This window comes from Camelus bactrianus, chromosome 2 (assembly GCF_048773025.1).
Source record: "Camelus bactrianus isolate YW-2024 breed Bactrian camel chromosome 2, ASM4877302v1, whole genome shotgun sequence".
NCBI classification, from domain to species: Eukaryota; Metazoa; Chordata; class Mammalia; order Artiodactyla; family Camelidae; genus Camelus; species Camelus bactrianus.
Window position 1 is genome coordinate 98,001,103 of NC_133540.1, and position 22,709 is coordinate 98,023,811.

Sequence of the window (22,709 nt, forward strand, 5' to 3'; positions counted from 1 at the left end):
TCATCTAGAGAATCTGAAATTTTCTTAAAATGCCCAACACCTCACTCCTAGAGATTCTTATTTACTTGGACTGATGAAGGTTTCAGAAATCAGTTCCTTATTAAAAATTTTCAGGGAACTCCAATATGCAAGCCTGCTCCATGAAGATACTGACATAAAAAGACTGATGATAGAAGTAATGGCAGTAAGTCAGTAAGTCAGGTACTTATATTTTCTAAGAACTGTAGGGAGGGGTATGAGCTCAGATGTGTGATAAATTGTAACAAGGTGAGGTAGCAGGTGGCATATTCAATGATAATTAATGATCTCAATAAACAGTATTTATAACAGAGAAAAACACACACACACACAAAGTCTGTTTAGCCGTTTTGTAAATGGATTTCAAACATAAACTTTGACTTCATTTCTTGTATTTGGAACTAACTGGAAATAACTGAAAGTCAGAAAAAAAAAAAAAAAGTGCCAGACATCTGAGTTTACAGATTTCTCCATATATCACCTGAGTTCAGAGATTTATCCATGCTAAAATTTGATTTCAGTAAACTGTACTTAATTTTAGAATTATGAATATTGCTAAAATTATTAAAAAATTATTTGTAAGAAAGAGAAAATAAATTAACTGGAAAGTTTATTGGAAAATCTGTCAGGCTCCATAATTTAAAATTATTTAAAACAAATTAAAAACATCTATAAGAGGTCAGAATATTCAGTACTTTAAGATAAAACTAATTAAAAATATAGTATCATGGTTGTGAAAATAACAATCAAGGAAGCTATACATTTTTAAATTATAGAAAACATTAAAAATATCTAACAAAATATGTCTTGCTGTTGCTTTGGGGGAAAAGGTGGGGACAAATATTTATTTTATTTACATATATTTATTAAAGGATTTTCCATATAACATTGTCAACAGCCCCATTTCTCTTGTATTTTGCTATAATATATGAATTCACACACAGGAGATGGAATACATAAAATTACAAAGATGGTGCAAAAGTATGCCACATCACATTCAAATGTACACTAAGGTACTGAAAAGGGCATAATCCAAACATAAAAAAAGTTAGTTTTAGAAAATGGACACTGGCCACCCCTATGTACATACATGTGCACACAAACTCCACTTTAGTGAGCCACAGGAGGAAATAAAGTGTATCGTAAATAACTGGTCTTCCACTTTCCTATGTTAGTTTTTAAGTTCTTTTTTTTTTTAATCATAATGAAATCCATTAAGAACAGGATTTTCTTCAAATGTGTATGGTTTAAACACGATTAGTTTTTATATGACAATCTATTTTATACTTCTGGTTTTTTATTAGTATTTGTATATACCTAAATTCTTTAAAGTTATAACTTTGAAAATTAATTGTAAAAACCTGTTTTCTAGTTAATTTGTCACAGTTCAGTGTTTCCATACTATTCTGGAAGACTGATAAATTATAACGTACAGGTTTAGAAGTATTATTGGGTATTATTGAATGCATATTGGAATTTTAACAAAATGTATTTACCCCATATACCTTTGTACCCCAAATTTAGATTAGTAAGTGAGGAATTTTATTTACTGAAGAATGTCCCAAATTTCTGTTCTATTGTTTTACAAAATTCTAAATACAGCTTTTTGTTTGATTTTGATAGAACTGATATTATGTGAAGAGTCCATGTGATTATAAAATATAATACGGTATATAAAATACAAATGAATCTTTCCCCTCACAGTTCTTCTAGTCGACAATAACAAATTATGTATGGTAACCATCATTTTATCAAGACCTCTGCTATTATAAGAATAGACCTGAATGTATTCCCTTCAATGATAAACAATAAATTGGTGAATAATTAGTTTTACATTTAGAAGAAAAAAGCTAAACATGACAGCATAGCATTAAAGTTGATCAACCTTTGTGAATGCGTTAAAGATACGCGTTATAAACACAGGCATGGAAACTAAATACACTTTAAAAACAAGTACTGTAAGAATATTTACATACATATATCATGGCTCATTAAGAAAAAGATTATTAAAGCATAATGTGAACAATACATTATATTAATTCACAGTAAAAACACACTTTGAGGAGTAATTTAAGTCAGGAGTAATAAAAATACAGATATAACATCAGTTAGCACTATTAATACATATTTTGTTCTGTCATATATAAGAAAATATACACATAGATATAGTTCTTTTAAATCAATTTTTTTACATAAATATTCATTGATTTAAATAAAAGTTGACAGAGGTAGAATTTGTGTCAATGTCCATGATTTTCAGGAACAAGTACTTCAAATATTTCATTACTGTTTGCCCTTTAAAAAATCCATTTGGCCAACTCACTGAAAGGCATCATTCTGAAAAGGGGGAAGAGAGGAAAGTTGGGTTATGAAAAAAATGATAAACATAATGACTCAGTACATTCATGAAAAAGTGAAATTCAGTAATGTCTTAACTGAAATTATAGTCTCTAATAAAACCTTTGCCCATAATCAAGTTATATTTAATAGTTAAGAAGTACTGTTCTCTATTTCAAAAAGATATTCCCTTCAAAACTACCAACCACATCAAAGTATGTAAGTACTAAAAGAGTGATATGCAGTGAAAGGAATGAGATAGCACAGTATGTTATCTCACTCAAAAGAAGGGATAATACAATGTCTAGGTTTAGGAAAATTATAAACAAGTACTGTAAATTATGTTGTCTGAGTCTTAAAATAGGATGTTAGGGATGGACAAATATTTTTTCAAACATTTTGAACTTATGTGCTATCCAATCACCCTTCCAATTAAAACACACACATATTAAAATATGAAAAATCACAAAATGGAAACAGTAAGAAAGTAATTTTTTTCTATATCTAGGAAGACATACTTAAGAAGAAATTATCAGACAGGTTCTCTAATATTGGTGTAAAATGTTATTTATAAGGAAAAAATGGAAACAGGTTATATGTCCTGTAAGAGGAGAATGATTAAATGAATCATGGAATATTCGATGAACTGTTAAATCACTGGTTTAAAATGGCATTTTTGAAAATGCTCTAACAGTAAGAATAAAGGCATGCAACAATATTAAGGGGAATACCCTCACAGAACAAAACAAAACAAAAAAGCTGATAAAAACAATTTCGAGTATGAGTTCTATTAAAATTACATATATATGTCTATGCATGTGTGTGTATGTTTATTACAAATTAAACATAAGAAGGAAGTACACCAAATGCTAATTGCTATTTTCTCTGAGTTGTAGGGTTAAAAGTGACTTTGATTTGTACATTCATATTCACAGCAGCATTTTCACAATAACCAAAAGGTGGAAGCAACCCAAGTGGTGAATGGATAAACAAAGTGTGCTACATACACAGAATGGAATACTATGCAGCCTCAAAAAGGAAGGGAATTCTGACACAGGCTCGACATGGATATAACCTGGAAACATTATAATAAGTGAAACAAGTCAGTCACAAAAAGACAAATACTGCATGACTCCACTTACATAAGGTACGTAAAATAGTCACATTCACAGAGACAGAAATTGTAACAGTGGTTGCCAGAGGCTGGGAGGCGGACAGAATAGGAGTTTATTGTTTAATGAGTACAGAGTGTCAGTTGGGGAAGATGAAGAAGTTCTGGAGATTGATGGTAGAAATGATTTTTGCACAAGAGCTTGAATGAACTAACTGCCAGAGAAATGTACACTTAAAAATGGTTAAAACAATAAATTTGACCTTATGTATATTTTAACCCAATAATAAATGTAAAAAAAGTGACTTTGATTTTCTTCTTTATACTTTTGTATTTTATGTTTTCTCAGTGAGCATGTGTTAGATGCAGTAATTAGAACAGTAAAAAAATTGGATTATATATTTTTACTATTAGAGAGATACTGTAAATATGATGATATGAATATTTCATATTCATTTCTAGGTACTTGCAAGGAAATCCCTTAAAATTAGTTTTGGTGACAATATGAGAAAATATAAATGGAAATGTGTTACCAATTAACAACATCATTAGGATGCTCTGGGAATTTGTTAATGATTATAGGCACTTTCTAATCCACATCTATTAGGATGGCTATAATTAAAACAAGGAAAATAAGTGTTGACAAGGATTTGGAAAATTGGAATTCTTACATTGCTGGTGAAAATGTAAAATTGTACAATCATGTGGAAAAGTTTGGCTAAGTATTCAAAAAGTTAAACATAGAATTACCTTATGACTCAGCAACTCTAGGTACCCCCAAAAGATTTGAAAACAGACTAAAACAGGTATTCGTACACCAGTGTTCATGGCAGCATTATTAACAACAGCTAAGAGGTAAAAACAACCCAGTTGTCCATCAACCGATGAATGGATAAACAAAATGTGGTATAAATACAAAGAAATACTATTCAGGCATGAAAAGGAATGAAGTTCTGATACACGCTACAAAATAGATGAACCTTGAAGACATTATCCTAAATGAAATAAACCAGACTCAAAAAGATAAATACTGTGTAAATTCACTCATATGAAAATCTGGAATAGGCTAATTTATAGAGACAGAAAGTAGATCAGCGGTTACCAGGGGCTGGGGAGGTGAAGTCAGGGGACTGGAGAGTTATTGCTTAATGGATACAGTTTCTGTTTGGGGTGATGAAAAAGTTCTGGAAACAGTGGTGATGGTTGTTTAATATTGTGAATTTAATGTCAATGAGTTATACATTTAAAAAAATAGTTAAGGAAAAATTCATGTTATATATATTTTATTACAGTTTCTAAAAGTTTTCTAATTCATCACACAGCTTTAGAGATTGCTGGAATCCACTATGTTCTAAATCAGTGGTTCTTAAAGTACATCTGGGGATCCTTGGGAGTCAAGACTCTCTACTTTCATAAAACTAAGGAACTATTTGCTTTTTTCACTCTTATTTGAGTGTACAAGTAAGCCTTCCAGGGGATACATAACATGAAAAGCACGCTAGTAAGTAAATATTTTAGATCTGTGGGCCACAAGGTCCCTGTCACAACTACTCAGTTCTGCCACTGCAGAAAAGCAGTCTTAGACAACATGTAAACAAATGGGTGTGGCTATGCTCCAATAAAGCTTAATTTACAAAAATAGGCAGTGGTGTGGACTTTGGCGCAAAGGCCTGAGTTTACCAACCCCTGATTTAAAATGGAGCTGTGAACCAAGCATGAAAAAAATGTCTGTCACAACTCCTACGAAGTTTTATAATGAGAAGCTGAACCTCCATCTAATCACTTTCAAATGAAAGCGGCAGCTTAGAAGTTGTGAGGACACAGCGACTGCAGCCAGCCTCAAAATGAAAAAGGAAAACTAATGTTTCAATCACACAAACACAAAAGAAAAAGCACAGCTATTAGGAAACATTTAAACATAGGCCCTGCAAATACCAATAAACCCTGGGGGCATCAATATGTTAATGCATAGAGCGTAACTAATGTTCACAGTCAGGATTCAGAGTCATCAAAGAGTGCTTAATTATCTTCTATATACTTCCAGTGAAAGAGGCAAAGAAATGCATATTTTTTTGAAAGGACTGACTACTATTTCTGTCAATGAGCATGCATTTTCCTCAGTCATCTACCTTTCAAACTCTGGGTCTGACATGCTTCTCTCCCATTCATTCCCATCTCCAATGAATCAGCACATCACCTGGACCCTTCCTCAACCAAATGTGTCCTAGCTCTTTACAACCCCTTTGGGAAACTGCCTTGCAGTAACTACTCAAGCTCAAACACACAGTCCAGCGACCTGACATGCAACGAACATGCATGTCCGGTGACCTGACAAATTTCACTCTTAAGTGTATATTCAAAAGGAATGTACGCATCTGTTCGCCAACATACAGATATTAGAATGTTTACCATAACTCCACTGGTAATAGCCCAAACTGGAAATTACCAAGTGCCCATCAAAAATAGAACAAGGAAATGGATTGCGGTAAGCTCACATAATGGAATACCATACAGTGACAAGACTGAACAATCTACAAGTACACACAGCAGCATGGATAAATCTCACAAAGGTACTGATGAGGAAAAAAAAAGCCAGAAATGTCAGATTTCATTTATAAAATGTCCAGAAACAGACAAAAGGAGTCTATGCTTTTAATAATCAGGACAGTTACTTTTAGAGCAGGGCTTATGACCTAAAGGAAGCCCAAGAGAGGTCATGCGTTGTTTCCTAATCTGGGTGCACAGGTGTGTTCAGTTTGTAAAAACTCATTGAACACCTTTACAGCACTTTTCTGTACGTATATTATAATTTATTTTTAAAAATCTATCCTAGCTTTCAATATTATTTACTGATCTGGAACTGATTATTCATTTCATACCTCTTTCTGGTCTCCCTGCCTCTGGTTTCAACTGTCCCCAAAATGGCCCAAATACAGTTGTGAAGTTAATCCACCAGGAACAGTCCTTCCATCTTTACCCCTCCTCTGTACTCATCCTATACACAGGAGGACCTTCGATGACTCTCCCTGACTTAGAGAATCAAGTCTACCGTCTCTTCAGCCTCACATTCGGTACATTCCACATACCCCACTCTACCCTCAGCGCCTTTCTCCCTCAGTGACCCCAGCAACCTGCTATTCCTGTCAGACTGACTATTGTGCCACCTGTTCCTGTTTCTGTGTCTCTGTCCACACTTTTATTACCTATTATTTTTACCCTGAATTTGGCACTTCATCAAATATGACCCTGTGATATCTCATAGTGTCATTTAATTTTTGTTGTGATGTCTTCTCTTTTTCAACTGAGGTATAATTTACAGACAATAAAATGCATGGACTATAAATGTTCAGTTCAAGTTTTTAACTTCTATATACCACCCTTGTAACCCTCACCAAGATACAGAACATTCTATTACTTCCAAAAGTTCTTGACCACCTTTGTAGGCGATCTCCCCTCCTCCTACACAGAAAAACACTTTCTGATTTTTTTTATAGCCATAGACTAGTTTTGCTTGTCCTTGGTGTAACACACATACCTTTCTGAGAATCAGTTTACATGTTCCGGAGAATGTAAAGGAGACCTCAGAGTAGAGCTAAGGGGTGGTGTGCGAAGACCATGCCGACGCATCTCTTGGATTGCTCGTTCTCTGTCAGTGAAGATTAAATAAGAGATTATACCAAAAAGTGGCATAGAAATAAAAGGTCCTGTTACTGCTATTAGTTAAAGTAATTCCTACTCAATTAATTAATATTTCTACTAAGTTTAAATCCTTTGTCTTTAAATCATTTTTAAGCTATGGATAAGGGAGATTTCAATTAAAGGAATACATACTTTAAGAGATTGTTTGAAGCCCCTCTGAATATATATTTTCCAAGTTGACTGGTTCTCCTTTCTGCCCCTACCTTTCCCACCTCTTCTTGCACATAAATTTAGTCCTCTTCCTTCTTCCTATCTCAAAACTCCCAATGTTAGAAGTGAAACAATCCATTTTCTGTTATGCTTTCCTTCCCCGTGTCTGGGTCTGCCTGCATTTGGAACTCCTACTGGACCATGATGTTTGGACTCCTGTAGAATCCACAGTAGCTTGCTGATTCCCTAACTACATCCTTTGAGATAACACCCTAATTTTGCCCTGAGGAACATTACAGGAAACATTTATACAATACTTGCTACTTTATTTATTGTAGTGATATTACCTTCTACAACACTTGTTGCCTTTCCAGGAAGAATTACCAAAGAAATTTATTTTACATATTAATGCTAAGAAAAGTTTATTACTTGTAAGCCATATTAAATCCTTTTTGGAATAGTATAGGGAATAAATAAAAACACTGTTCAATGCTAAAAATATTTTCTTACCGTTCATATCTTTCAGTTGAAATCTGCCTTTTCAGAGTATCAAGGTCTGTTTGCAATTGTGCCATTTTAGCCCGAAGCATGGTGTTTTCCCGGCTTTGACTAGTTCTTAAAAACAAATTTAAAAAATCAAATAAATAAGTAACAAATACTATTTTATAGAGAGTCAAGTGCTACTGATTTTTGTTATTAATAAATACAAATGGAAGTGACACATAAGGATGAAAAAAGAGAAGATCAAGACTTTTGAACAATAATTCTATAAACATCTGGAGCTTTTATCACAAAGTTTTCTTTTCCATTCATCTCATTTATTTAACAAACATTTACTGAGCTTCTAATATGTGCTAGGCACTGTAGCAATGCTGGAGATACAAATCTGAGAAGACATGAACTGTAACATCAAAATGTAAAGTATTGCAGGGAAGGTAAAACTCAGTGGTACAGGTCCTTGGTTCAATCCCCAGTGCCTCCATTAAAAAAAAAAAAAAAAAGTAGTGGGAGGGTGTAGCTCAAGTGGTAGACAGTATGCTTAGCATGCATGAGGTCCTGGGTTCAATCCCCAGTACCTCTTCTAAAATCAATCAGTCAATCAATCTAACTACTTCCCTCCTCTGCCAAAATAAATAAATAAATAAAATAAGTAAATAAAAAAAAAGTAAAGTATCTTTATTGATTCCTTCTTGACGTCTATCTCAGAAAGAGAAATATTTTAACTCCTTTTAAAAGTTAATTATTCCACTTGCACTATCTACTCTGGGTTTCTTCCCTTCTTCCAAAAATATGTCCAAAGTTTTCCATCCTAAAAAGACACCATCATCAATCTCCTGAAAGGTAATCGATATACTTATGAGGTTCAAATCTCATGGCCTTTCCGAAGTCTTTTTCCTGATCCACAGCATGCGACACAGCCCACTCTCCCCATTCTGAAATGCTCGCCCCTTTGCTGACTTCTCTCTTCCTTCCTCAAGTTTAGGCATTTTTCTAAAGTTCACTCATTCTCTTCTGTGGGTATAACTTCTGTGGTGAAGATACACAAATTACATCTCCAAACATGGTATCTCTTCTGAACTAAACCCCTACATTTCCAAAAACTGCAGCCACATAAGTAAAATATTTCGGTTTTATAACACCCTTCACACTCCTATCTCCTTCTCCCCTGTAAAAATAGAAAAAAATTTTTCTTATTCCTCCAGTATTTTTCTATCATTTGTTTTATGCTACAAATCTACAAAAATTTATCCATATTGAAGAATTATTTGTGACAATCTATTTACCCCACATAAGTTGATTTATTACACTTACAATTTGCTTTCTGAAAGGGTTAACTTCTCTTTAAGTAGCTGAATTTCTGTATCCTTCTCGTGGGAGGTTAAATGAGAATGAAATTCTTTATCTCTATTTGTAGCCAACAATGATTCAAGGTTTTTAATTGTATGTCTCTCACTTGACAGTTGTTTTTTTAACAGCTCTGATTCTGATTTTACGTTTTCTAATTCCATCGCAACCTACAAGAAGAACAAAATAAGATTACTTCAGTACAATTTTAGGCTGACTCTAAAAAAATATCTGCAGAGCTATACACAAATCAGTTGCTTCATTTAGGGTACCGATTAAAGATTTTACACTACTTTCTAAGTAAAAGAAAAACACCTTATTTTCAAAATAATCTTTGCTCTTTTTAGTAAGGGCTTATTTTGGCTCTAAGACCTACTTCAAGCCTCAGTTTTCTTTTGCACTATTTTATCAAGACAGGGTACTTAATATACAGTCCTAAAATGTGGCCATCCTATCAGCAAGGAGGCCCTTCTGGTCTATTAAATATGTATATTCTGATTACATAGTCAAGCCAGTCCTGAAGCTCCTCAGTGCCTGAATATAAAGTTACTACTAAATGAGTGAAAACTGAAAATACCCATGTCTGAAAACACACACTGGGGTGTTTAATGCTTCAGATTGGGAATGGGAAGTTTCAGCTAACTTGACTTTTAAAATTAAGAAGAATTTATCAGGAAAAATCTTCTACTTAGGAAGCAACGATTGCTCAATCCTTCATCTAAGCCTTACTTTTAAACCGAGAAAAAATGTGTTGGGATATGCTTCTACTCTTTATTTAGAAGAATCATATTCTCCTAAATACCCCTCTGCTCCAAAACAGCACTCCATTTCATCACCATGTTTGCCAGAGAAATCTTGGCAAAGAATCTAGTAGTCAAATCTAGTCGTCAAAGTCTTTTAGTCAAGTCACTACTTAAAAAGGAACAAATACATTGGGCAGTGCATGGTAAAGTAAAACAACCAGAGTAGCGCTGAATAAAACAGTATGCTACAACACTATCTTTAAGTTCTTACCCTCTCAAATTCAAGGTTTTTGGAATTTAATTGTTGGGTCATAATATCTTTGCCTGAATCAAGCTTAATGCAAAGTTCTCTAAGAGATGACAAATCATTTAAGACTGCTGCTTTCTCATCTTCCTGGTGTCTCAGCTCTTCTTCTAAACTAGATATGGCTTTTGCCATTGATGAGATCTGAGATTCATAAGCATGATGTGCATTTATGTGCTGAAAACAGAAAAAGAAACAGGTACAAAGTTAAAGTAATCCAATAATTTTAAAGGCTTGAATCTGTATAGCTACAACTTCACTTTATAAAAATGAGAGCCAATTTTTGCACATTTTAAGATACTCTCATGAAGTTGCCTACTATTTAAAGATGGCCTACTTAATGTTTAAAAAAATAAACTGTGTATAATTATTAATCATGGTAACTAAGAACCTCATGTATGTATTTGGAAGATGAAAATTATTGTTTTAGGGTTGTGAATATGAAAGTTCTATTAAATTTTCCTTTATAAATTATCATAATAATGCCTTTTTAAGAAAAAGTAACATATATACTTATCACTCCTCAATGGCCTTTAGTTAAATTCTGAATTTCAAAAATGGAGTTTGTTTTAAAACTAAATACCTAAAGTCATATTTAAATTTAATTTAACCTAATAATAGTACACAACTTTATAAGTGAAATAACAAGCGAAATTTGAAATACTGATAAAGACTTTTTTCCTAGAAAAATCCACATTTAAAATTTTTCACAATTTAAATTGTGAGTGATACATACATACTGGTATAAAGTCTACTTCTAGAGTTTAGGAAGAAATCCACATTTGAAAACCAAAATTAATGAACAAAGTTTACTGAAATGAATCAACATTAAAAATCTAACGCTGCTGTGAAGATTTAATAAAGTTCAACAGTTGCATAAAAGTAAATATTTGGATTTTCCAAATATTAATGAATTAGTTAATCAAAATCCCCCCAAACTAAACATCAATATCTAAGTCAATTTCATGCCACATAAGAACATGAACAATGACAAAGAACAGAAGAACTAAATAATAGTTTCTCCTAAGAACTAGTTTGAAGATTGAAAAACATTCCTTTAGTTATTATACTCTTAATAGAAAAACTTACAGAAATAGTGTATTAGTTTCCTAGGACTGCTGTAACAAGTTACTGCAAATTAATGGGTGGCTTAAAATAACAGAAATGTATCCCCCACAAATCTGGAGGTTACAAGTCTGAAATTTAGATGCTGGTGGAGTTGGCTTCTTCTGGAGGTTTTGTAGGAGAATCTGTTCTATGCCTCTTTCCAAGCTTCTGGTGGTTGCTGGCAGTCCTTGGTGTTCCTTGCCTTATAAGACATACCACTCCAATCTCTGCCTCCATCTTCACCTGGCATTCTCCCTCGTGTCTTTTGTGTCCAGATTTATCTTACAAGGACACCATTCATTGAGATACGGACTACCCTAGTTCAGTATGACTTCATCTTAAATTGAGTACACCTGCAAAGGTCCTATTTCCAGAAAAGGTCACATTCACAGGTACTAGGGGTTAGGATTTCAAAATATTTTGGGGGGCCATAATTCTACCTACCCTCCAGCTCCCCAAAACTCATGTCCTCCCATGTGCAAAATATATTCACTCTATCCCAGCATTCTATCTCATCTAAATCAGAAGGGCTAAGACTCTCGGTATGGTCCATCCTGGGGCAAAATTCCTCTTTCCACAGATCTGTGATACTAGAAAACAAGTTACCTCCCTCTAAAATACAATGGTGGAACAGACATAGAAGAAACAGTTCCATTCTAAAAGGGAGAAAATAGAGGCAAAAAGAAATTACCAGTCCAAAGTAAGTTTGCAACCAAGCAGGGTGAATTCTATTAGATTTCAGGGCCTAAAAATAATGACCTGTGCACCTTGATGTTTTGACCTCTGGGCCTGCTAGGGCAGCCCTACCTTCTCAGTCCTCAGGTACAGCCCTACCTCCTGGCCCTCAGTGACAGTGGCTCTGTCTTCTGGGATCAAGGAGGAAATAGTCCCATCCCCTGGGCCCATGCCTTCTGGATGTGTGGGAGCAGTAGCAGCCTCACCAGCTTTGAACTGCCTTTGGCAGCCCTGCTGGTCTCTGGGCCACCTGCAGTCGTTCTTGAAGGAGAACAGATGTTCGTAACTCTGTTGGCCTGTTTTCTGCTAGTAGGATCCATGAAGTTCAGCCTTCCTTTTTTTCATCCTGCCTGTTTGTCCCTTTCAGCCCAAGTTGGCAGTGTTTCTGCTGAGGTGACCGACTGGATTCTTGAGTTACACAACTAATCTATTTACCAAGAGGTTGTTTAGCCACACACTCGGCCCTGGCTCCAGAACACACTAGCTGGATAAGCTAAGACCTTTCCAAATCATCAAGTCCTCGTTCCTTTTTGCTTTGCAGTTCCTTCCTCAATTTATCTCTTTCCTTCACATTTTACTATAGCAGCAAGGAGAAACCAGGTTGCACCTTTCATACTTTGCATGGAAATTTCCTCAGCTAAATAGCCAAGTTCATCACTTATAAGTTCTACTTTCCACTTAAAAGTAGACTGTAATTCAGCCAAGTTCTCCAACATTTTATAATAGGAATCACGTTTCTGCCAGCCTCTAATAACATGTTCCTCAATCCCACCTGAGATCTCTCTAGAAGAAACATTCTTATTCTGGACAAATTCCATTCATGATGATTTATGTATTTTGTAAATAATAAAAGTTTTCTCTATAGCTTTCTCCTTTTTTTCTGAGTCCTCACCAGAATCACCTTTAATGTCCATCTTTCTACCAATAATCTTTTCAAAGTAATAGGTTTTTTTCTGCCAAGCATCTCAAAACTCTTCCAGCCTGTACCTAGTAATTCTATGACCATAGATAATCAGTATTTTCTTCTGAAAAATGAAGACCGACTACAATACTATACCAACAAAACAAAAACAGAACAAATAGCCAGCTGTTCTGTATCAATCTAACTTACTTAGGGTCCCTATATTTAACTGAACTCAAAATTTTAAGAGATTTTTTATTAGACAGTCCTTATGACAAAGGCTTATTTAAATCCACACAGAAAAGAATGTAGTTGGAACCTTACCTTGGATCATATACAAAAATTCACTCAAAATGGATCAAAGATGTGGGGAGGGTACAGCTCAAGTGGTAGAGCGCGTGTTTAGCATGCACGAGGTCCTGGGTTCAATCCCCAGTACCTCCATTAAAAAAAAAAAAAAGTTAAAACTATAAAACTTGTAGAAAAAACAGGAAAAAGCTTCATGATGTTGGATTTAGCAATGATTTCTTGTATGACACCAAAAATATAGGCAACAAGAGAAAAAAGAGATAAATTTGACTTCATGGAAATTTAAAACTTCTGTGCATCAAAGGATAAAACTGAGTGACAAGGTAAGCCACAAGATGGGAGAAAATTTTTACAAATCACATATCTAATAAGGGATTACTATCCAGAATATACAAACAACTCTTACAACTCAACAACAACAAAAAACCTGATTAAAAAATTGGCAAAGGATTTGAATAGACATCTCCTCAAAGAAAATATACAAATGGCCAAAAAACACACAAAAAGATGCTCAACATTACTAATCATTAAGAAGACACAAGTCAAAACCAAAATGAAATACTACTTCACTCTCACTGGGATGGCTATGGAAAAAAAAAAAGAAAATAACAAGCGTTGGTGAGAAGGATGCGGAGAAACTGGAACCCTTACACTGCAGGTGGAGATGTAAAATGGAGCAGCCCCTGTGGAAAATTGTATGGCAGTTCCTCAAAAAATTAAACTTAAAAAATTAAAATTAAATAAAATTACAATATGATCCAGCAATTTCACTTCTGGGTATATCCTAAAGAACTGAAAGCAAGGACTCGAATATATACTGTACTCCCATGTTTATAAGCAGCATCATTCTCAATGGACAAAGACAGAAACAAACCAAATGTTCACTGACAGATGAATGGATAAACAAAATGTGATATATACATACAATGGAAATTATTCAGCCTTTAAAAGGAAAGAAGTTCTGACACATGCTGCAATGTGGATGAACCTTGAGATTAAGTGACCCTTGGGGCCAAGCGAAATAAGTCAGACACAAGAAGACAAATACTGTCTGATTCCACTCACATGAGGCACTAGGGCAGTCAGATTCACACAGAGAGAAGGTAGAGTGGTGGTGTCAGGGGCTGGGGGAGGGAGAATGGGGAACTGCTGTTGGATGGGTACAGAGCTGCAGCTGGGGAAGATGAAAAAGTTCTGGAGAAAGACGATAATGATAGTTGCACAACAATGTGAATGTAGTAACTGCCCCTGTATACTAAAAAATGGTTAAAATGGTAAACTTGACGTTATGTATGTTTTACTACAATAGAAAAGTAATGGGGCTCTTAAGCACTATCAGAATTAATGACAAAAGATTACCATCAAACGTGATTTTATCAATGCTTAAACCTCACTTCAGTGAAGTGTCTTTGAATGTTTTCTAAATAATGTCTGTACAAGACAAATGAATATATTACCTCCTGAATTTCTTTTTCTAGTAGCTCCACTCTTTCTCGAAGGTGTCTCCTCTCCGTGTCAATAGAAAGGAGTTCCAGCCGAACTGAGCTGCTTTCTCCCTCAGCTTGATGAGCTTTGACCTCCCAGTCTTCAGCACGGTTATGGAGCATCTGAAATCTATCTAATAAATCTTGGTTTTCTTTTTCCTGGTTCACAATTAAATTGTTTCTAAATTAGTAACTGTCACTCAGTGAAGTACTCATGTCATAAACATGCACACACATTGGGATTTTTGTTTTAATACAGGAAGCATAAGCTATCAGTGCAGGTACTATAATAAGTAAGGTCTGTGGGGAAACTAAAAAGATCTCCACTTGCATGTGTTAATGTCTAATAGAGGAGACAGAATAAAGAATCATGAAAAAGTTTAAAAAAATCAGTCTTAAATCCAACCTAAACAATGTTTTTTCACCTTAGCAGCCATTAAGCTTTCCCATCGTGACACTTCAGTTATGTAGTTATGAACTCTACTCTTCATTTCTTCTTTTTCTTGCACTGCTGCTTCTAATTCCAATGAGATTTCCTATAAAGCAGAAAACTGAAATTAACATATACACACTATATATAAAATGGATGGACAACAGGGACCTATTGTATAGCACAGGGAACTATATTCAGTGTTTTGTAATGAACTATAATGGAAAAGAATCTGCAAAAGAATATATATTTATATTTATATTCATATGTACTTATAACTGAATCTCTTTGCTGTACACCTGAAACTAACACGGCACTGTGGATCAACTATAATTCAATATAAATAAATAAATAAAAAGAAAGTGGAAGACAAATCTAAAATGAATGTAGCACCTAATGAGTTCTATTTATGTTCAAATAGCTCTTTCTGAATTTGGGAAATAAGAGAGAGCAAGAAAAAAGGAAAACTTTTCCTAAGTGTTATTTTCCCATTTTAAAATATCCTTATGAACCCCATTTTCCTTAAAGAATTGTTTATTTTGCTGTTGATATTTATATAATTACAATTTAGAAAGAATTAAAATTCAGAGCTTTAAAATTTAGCAAACAATGAATATATTGTAAAATTGTACACTATAAAACTATCAGTTTATGCATTGTGCTCATACCTGGTTTTCCCTTGCCATTGTAGCCAAATCATCCTGCAATCTTCTGTTCTCCTTAAACGACATTTCTTTAGATCTTCCTACTTCATCAAGTTCCTTGTGAGCTGCATCAAGCTGGCGCCGGAGGCTGTTTATCTCACGGTCCCGATTAATCAGTGTTTCCTTTAGCTGGCTGTTACAAGGTGTGGCAATAATAAAGAAAGTTTTTTAGAAAACTTAGTTCATTTAAAAGAAAACTGTTATACTCTGAATTAAGTATGCTAAGAGTGCAAGAAATTACAACTACTGCATTAAAACGATGATTAAGTAGGTAAAGCAGATATTTTAGATCTCTACCAATCATTATGCACAAATAAAGTTGTAAAATAAATTTATTATTCCAAAAGTCAAGCAAAAACAGAAGACTTTCAAGTGTTAAAGCAGAACATAAATGAGTCAATTGGCAAATATTTATTTACTGTTTAAGCCCCCACTTCTAATATAATATGTAAGGGTATACAAAATAAATATAATCAGTGACTTTTGTCTTTAAGTAGAGAGACTAGACATAAATATAAAACTTACAACAGTGTTCAAAAAGGTTTAGATGTAGAATAAATTCAACACTGGCTACTAAGGTAATCTAAGTTTTAATGACTAGAGGCTGCATAGGGCCCTTTCTATTCTTAAACAACAGAAATAAGGAGAAAATAAGTACGTAGAAGAGTAATTTATAAGACATAACTGTTTAGATGTAGATGACAGAGAAGGGGAGAAAGTTACAGAGGATAACATTTCCATGCAGGAGACTGAGAAAATGATAAGTGCCACCGGCAAAAACAGGAAAAATAAAAAATGAAAAATTTGCTATTGCCAGATTGCTATTCAAATAGATAAAGTCACATTCACTGAAAATTTCTAAAAAAGCTGGATGCTATTTCATTATTACTTACTTCATAGAAGATTCATACTCTGAGACTGTTATCTTCATCTGAGCAATAGATTTTTCCTATAGAAATTATAAAAATACATAAGATTCTAACCCATTAATACAGAAATGTCTTCAGCCGAATTTAAAATATAGTTTATCACATTTATATGGTTCAAATCCAATTATGTAAGTTATGCTATAAAAGAAAGCTGCAAGTAAACATATTTCTCTGTCCCAATTAAATTTCACATACTGGCATATTTCTACCCACTCTAAGAATCTAAATTCTTTCCTTGAGTTTTCTGTAATCATGTATGATAAAACTATATTCTAGAAATAGAACTTTAAAAGATTCAAATTATTGGGATAAAATGAAATTTAAACATATTAGAAGATATGGCCTTGAGTCTTAGGAACTTGTACATGGGCAATAAGAATTGCATATCTGAAACAGAATGAAATAATCTTTTCTGTTCAGATGCTGGATCATAATATTTAACAGTCACATACTTTATTAGCTAGGTTTTCTTGCAAGTTTGCAATCTTTTCGGTCTTTTCATCTACAGTCTCCTGAAGAATGTCTTTTTCTTTATCAATAACACCAATGGTCTTTTTCATTACATGAGCCTCTTCATCCTGTGAAGTCATCTTAAGGTGGAGTTTACCTATAAATGAAAAGAAATGTTTGTTACACAACATAAATTAGGATTAGGAAAAACAAAATTTAAGAACATGTACCTATTTTTTCCTCCAGTATTTTAACTTGTGCTTGGGCTGATTCAAGTTCAGTTCTTTTTAAGGAAAGTCGATGCTGATAATCATCAAGTGACTGCTGTAGCTGCTCATTTACCATCCTAGAATCAGTAGACAAAAACAAATGGTATTACATTTGGTAGAAATAATTTTTTTAAAGTGAAAGATCTTAAAAATATTTTTCTTATTTTTAAAGTTTTAAAATTTATTTTAAAGCACTTCCAGTATAATCAATGGCATTATATGTTATATACACATTATTCCTTTTTGTCTACCATTCTTTAAAATGGCTCCATTTTCCTAAAAATAATGTAGTGTAAATATCAAATTAATTGTATACTTTTTCCCTAGAGGCTTCCTGATAGTTTTAAAGTTCTTCTCAGTTTCCTAATATCAACCCTCTTTCTCTTAAAATCTATTTCTGATAGTCAACGCAAAGGAAAAATCCTGTTTTTATAGAATGGCCTGGCACTTCAAGATCCTGACCATCTTGATCAGTGAACTTTTAATTCTTCTTCCTATTTTGACTTTTTGATAGGTGGTCAACTGGAAGTCACAGTAAACAAGAAACAGGCATTTATTGTAGTGCAATTAGGATTTAAAACTAAAGACTGGTTTCAGGGAGCAAAACAAAGAACATACAGCAGAAATAAAGACAATTTCAGATGAATCTCTTACTGATCAGTAAGATTTTTTTTTTTCAGAAGTAACAAGAATTTGCTTTCATGTCATCTAGGGTCTTTGGATGCTTATAGCCCTGGCCTAGGAATTCTTAGCCCTGCCTTGCTGGAAATACATGACTATTACCTTAGGCATACATTGGGAGCATCCACAGGTTCCTCTTAGGGTTTGTTTGAAGGTAAGATGGAAGATGATACCAAAGGTGGCTTAGCCTAACAAGGAGGAGGTTGGATTCTGAAACCACTAGTGAAATGGGACATCTCCCAGAGAAATGAAGACGTTTTACTTGCAATATTGAGATATTCTGAAATACAAAAGACATGACCCTGATTGATCTAACAGCAAATGAATGATGGATGACCTAGAGGCAGGGAGGAAATTCAAGGTGAGACTGACTTCTCTAGAATTTCACAACCAAATAGATCCAGGTCAGAAAGACACTAGGTTCAAGCAGTTTCACTTCATAAAATTATCTATAAAGTCCAGGTGACTCACTGTATTCAAGCTGTTTGTAAAAGCTACAGCTATTGCTCTGAAGGATATAGCTAGAGAGAGTGGAGAAAGAAGAAAGTGTATATTCATTGTATTGATACTTAATAAACAAAGGCTCATTATTCCTAGAACAGTTCTATAATCAGAACTATTATCTCAATTTTATAGAAGCAAATAACTAATAACTTGTCCGAAGTGGTAAAGCTATTAAGGCAAAGAAAATACGCAAATCCAGGTTATCATTGTTTTTCTACTACATCACATTGCCTTCTGTGAAGAACACAGAGTATCCTCTCTGTGGAAGGGAAAATGTCTGTCAGTAAGCTGTATCGAATCCTTTCAAAAACAGAACAGCTCCCAGAGTTCCTAAAGAAGAACACTGAGTAGTTGGCAGTGCTTGAAATCCTAAGTAGAAATGTAAAAGATCTTTTTACATCTAAGTTCATTAGCAGGGTTAATTGCTGATGAAAGTAGGGTTGATAAACGAAGGCAGGATAACATCTTGATTGATTATATATATAAAGGAGGCCCTTAAGTGAGTCATAAAAATAGCTTTGCTTTTTCATGTTCTAATGTTGACAGGGAAGGGGATAAATGAGACTCTATATCAGACCTTGGAGGTAACTTTCTGACAGAAGTATTGCTGCTAAGATAAAGGCCTCCTTAATGAAAGAATTGAGGTATAAAGTTCATAGGAAAGAATACTTGAGTGACTATTATTTTTTTTTTATCATCATGGTGTTTGGAAAGGAAAATCTGAGAATCTTTTGAGAACTAAGTTGCTGGGAAAATGAGCTAACTTCTTAGTTTCGAAAGTGCTATAAACAAAGCAAAGGGAAGTGATGACTTCCTACCAAAAGTGAAGCAATAAAACTTAACTTAGAATCAAAGCTCTAGTTCTCTACTTACCAGCCATGTGGATGGATAGGACCATTTATCTGAGATTCAAATTCCTCAGTTACATTACAGTACATGGAGATATACATGTTTTCATTTTAGGGGTCAAAAGTATTTACTTCCCTTCATGATAGAGTATATTTTAAGAAAGACAGCATCTTAAAGGGTCCTTTATTCATAAGAAGTGTTCAAGATCTAAAATGGAGCTGAAGCTCCATCTAAGAGAGGTAGGTTTTGGATTTTAATGGCATAGTAGAAAAAAGAGAGACTGAAATGGTACCCCTGTTTTATTTCAGATGTCTCCAAGAGTCTATAGTTATGACCCACCAGTAACTGAGAAAGGCTGCTATTAAGTATCATCTCTTGATGACCTAAGAGGGGAAAAGGGATCAGGACTGGTTTTTCTTTTACATTTCTGCAAAGGGATGATGATTTGTATCCAGTAGTCCTTCTAAGTCCAGCTCCATGAGCTCAGCTGCCCTCACTTAGGGCCCTGGCTCCTCTTCCTGTCTTGGTAGAAAAAAATGTTAGGCATGCCCAGAAGATAATTAGTGCAGGCACCCCAAGGAATCTATGAGCCTTCTTTCTCTTATCTAAAATGGTTCTCAATTCTCTTTAACAAATAAATACTTCTCAAGGGAGACCAGTTATACTTGCTTTTCTGAATACACAAACACACCCTACTATAATAACTGATACCTATTACCATACAAATAACTCTAACTACAGCTTATGGGCTCTTTCCATGAAAATCTGCTAATGCTTTTTTTTTTTTGAATCCTGGATAAGTCATATAACTCTTTAGTTTTAAAGAAGACACACAGAATAACTAAAGACTAAGGTGAAATGCAAACAGACTGAGGGTATTTTCAGCTGCAGGAATCCAAATGTTTAGAGCCTCATGGCTAGCAATGGTGAGGATGAAGGCTATTGTCCTCTGCTGTTGCATCAAAAAACCAAAGATCCTCTATTTAGACAATTAGAGACTGTGCTTGATATAGAAAAGACTGCTTGGTGGCACTGAAATTTAATGAAAAATGCCTGACTCAGGAAGGGAAAGAGAAGATGGGCCTACCAGGTGGATGGAAAGAAGATATGCTTCATCTATCTGAGTTATCAGCTTCTTAAATGTCTTCATGTCAAGGGAAACAGAACTTGATGTGATTAAAGTGGCAGTAAGATCTTTATTAACCATATCACAAGTGGCATGAGGTTTGGATAAGGTGACTTTATTTCCATAGAATTCTTGGTATTATATTTGTATTGGTTTCAGGATTTAGACTCGATAGCTTAATTCATGGTTCTACCAATGTATATTGACACAGAGAATATGACTGACACACTTTCCTTAGAGACAAGTCAGATTTGTCTGTCAGAGAAAAGCAAAGTTATAGAATCCTGCAATTCCCCCAGTTTATACAAGATAAAGAGAAAATTTCTCACAATCCTTCCCTATAACACAATGACTGAACTACTCCTAGGTGAGGGAAGAAGCAGACTGTAAGTAAGAGAAAATGGTATTAGTCCAGCAAAGAAAAAGCCAAAGGAGCTGCAGGGTAGGGGATCCAAGAGAAGGCTGAAAGCTCTGCCTTCTAAGACTGGAAAGGGCCTCCTGCAATGGAAGGAAAGGAGAGCTGTAGCTATAGCCTGAACGAAAAAGCAAAGTAGATTAAATGCAGATTCAACCAGCTGGACACAAAAGGGAAACAGGTATACTAGTAACTCTGGATGACAGAAATATACCATGCTATCTGTACTTTGGAGCTGAATATAGACATGAGCCAGAAGAAAAGAGGCCATTCCACTTAGGTAGCTCTCCTTCACAGCATGTATTAGAAGAAGGAAAAAAAAAAGGGAAAAAGAAGCTTCTACCTTACACCTTCCTAAATAGTATTCCTTAATTAAAAAGACACAACCAGTTCTTGGTATTATTACACTATTTGTTTTGATTTTCTGTAAGAAATGTTTCCTTAATCTGGTCTCTGTTCGCCAAGTTCATTGCCACTGTTTCAGTCTAGACACACTGTCTCCACTGTTTGCCATCAATCTCTTAAGACTCCAAATCCACCTTCTTATTTCTACCAGAGTTTACATCCTAAAAGGCATGCTACTCGTGTCACCCCCTTGGTTAAAAATTTGTTTGTTCTTCATGTTTATAAGGTAAAATCCAGACATTTTTGGTTATCATACCAAGTTCTTTATAACCTGACTCCAACCTGTAGATATAGCCTACTTTGGCCATATTGACCTTCTTACCATTTTTCAGATACATCATCTTTTTAGATTCTGTATATAAATATTCTGATTTTACATTTCTTTGAAAGAGGAACAAGAAGAGCAATGACACAGGTAGCAAAAAACTGTAATTTTCAGTAATTCAACACTATGGAGTACAAATGATCAAAAGTACAGGCATATCTTGGCAACACTGTAGGCTTGGTTCCAGACCATCACAGTAAAGTGAATACAGCAATAAAGCAAGTCACATGAATTTTCTGCTTTCTCAGGGCATATGAAAGTTATGCTTATACTATGCTGTAGTCTGTTAAGTGTTCAACAGTATTATGTCTAAAAAAATAATGTACATACCTTAACTAAAAAAACTTTATTTCTAAAAAAAGCCAACCATCATGAGCCTTCAGTGAGTTGTAGTAATAACGTGAAAGCTCACTGATCACGGGTCATCATAATAAACATGATTATAATGAAAAAGTTTGAAATACTGCGAGAATTACCAAAATGTGACACAGAGGCACAAAGTGAGCAAATGCTGTTGGAAAAATGGCACAATAAACTTGCTTGATGCAAGACTGCCACAAACCTTCAATTTGTAAAAAAAAAAAATACAATATCTACAAAGAGCCAATAAATTGAAGCACAATAAAACAAAGTATGTCTGCATCTGTTAGGGGGATTTTTGAAGGAAGTAGGTACAAAAATTTGCCTGCAATCATATCAATCTATGAAAGTCTTTAAAAAAAGTAAGACATTCAAAACCTACCCAGATTCACTCAGTGAGTAAGAACCTCCAGAGATCAGTCCTTAAATCCATACTCTACTGCCGCAAGGCCAACTTTGGGAACTACTGCTTTTCAAAACCCTAGTCCAAAATGCCACCATTATGAACCTTATCTAGCC

At 34.5% G+C, this 22,709-nt stretch overlaps 1 protein-coding gene across 3 annotated transcripts in view; it reads right to left on the bottom strand.

The window, feature by feature from the left end:
* Positions 1 to 610: 610 nt before the first annotated feature.
* CEP135 (centrosomal protein 135) overlaps positions 611 to 22,709 on the bottom strand; it is a 61,922-nt gene continuing 39,823 nt past the window's right edge. Inside the window, exons 16-26 of one of the 3 annotated variants that reach the window (XM_074347432.1) lie at positions 17,487 to 17,602; positions 17,259 to 17,413; positions 16,771 to 16,826; positions 15,842 to 16,010; positions 15,169 to 15,279; positions 14,717 to 14,902; positions 10,175 to 10,384; positions 9,128 to 9,330; positions 7,826 to 7,930; positions 7,002 to 7,112; positions 611 to 2,355 (exon numbers count right to left, since the gene is read on the bottom strand). In XM_074347432.1, coding sequence (XP_074203533.1) covers positions 7,013 to 7,112; positions 7,826 to 7,930; positions 9,128 to 9,330; positions 10,175 to 10,384; positions 14,717 to 14,902; positions 15,169 to 15,279; positions 15,842 to 16,010; positions 16,771 to 16,826; positions 17,259 to 17,413; positions 17,487 to 17,602 — 1,411 coding nt within the window. In that variant the 3' untranslated portion in view covers positions 611 to 2,355; positions 7,002 to 7,012. The other 2 variants (XM_074347442.1, XM_074347439.1) reach the window with 2 other exon arrangements.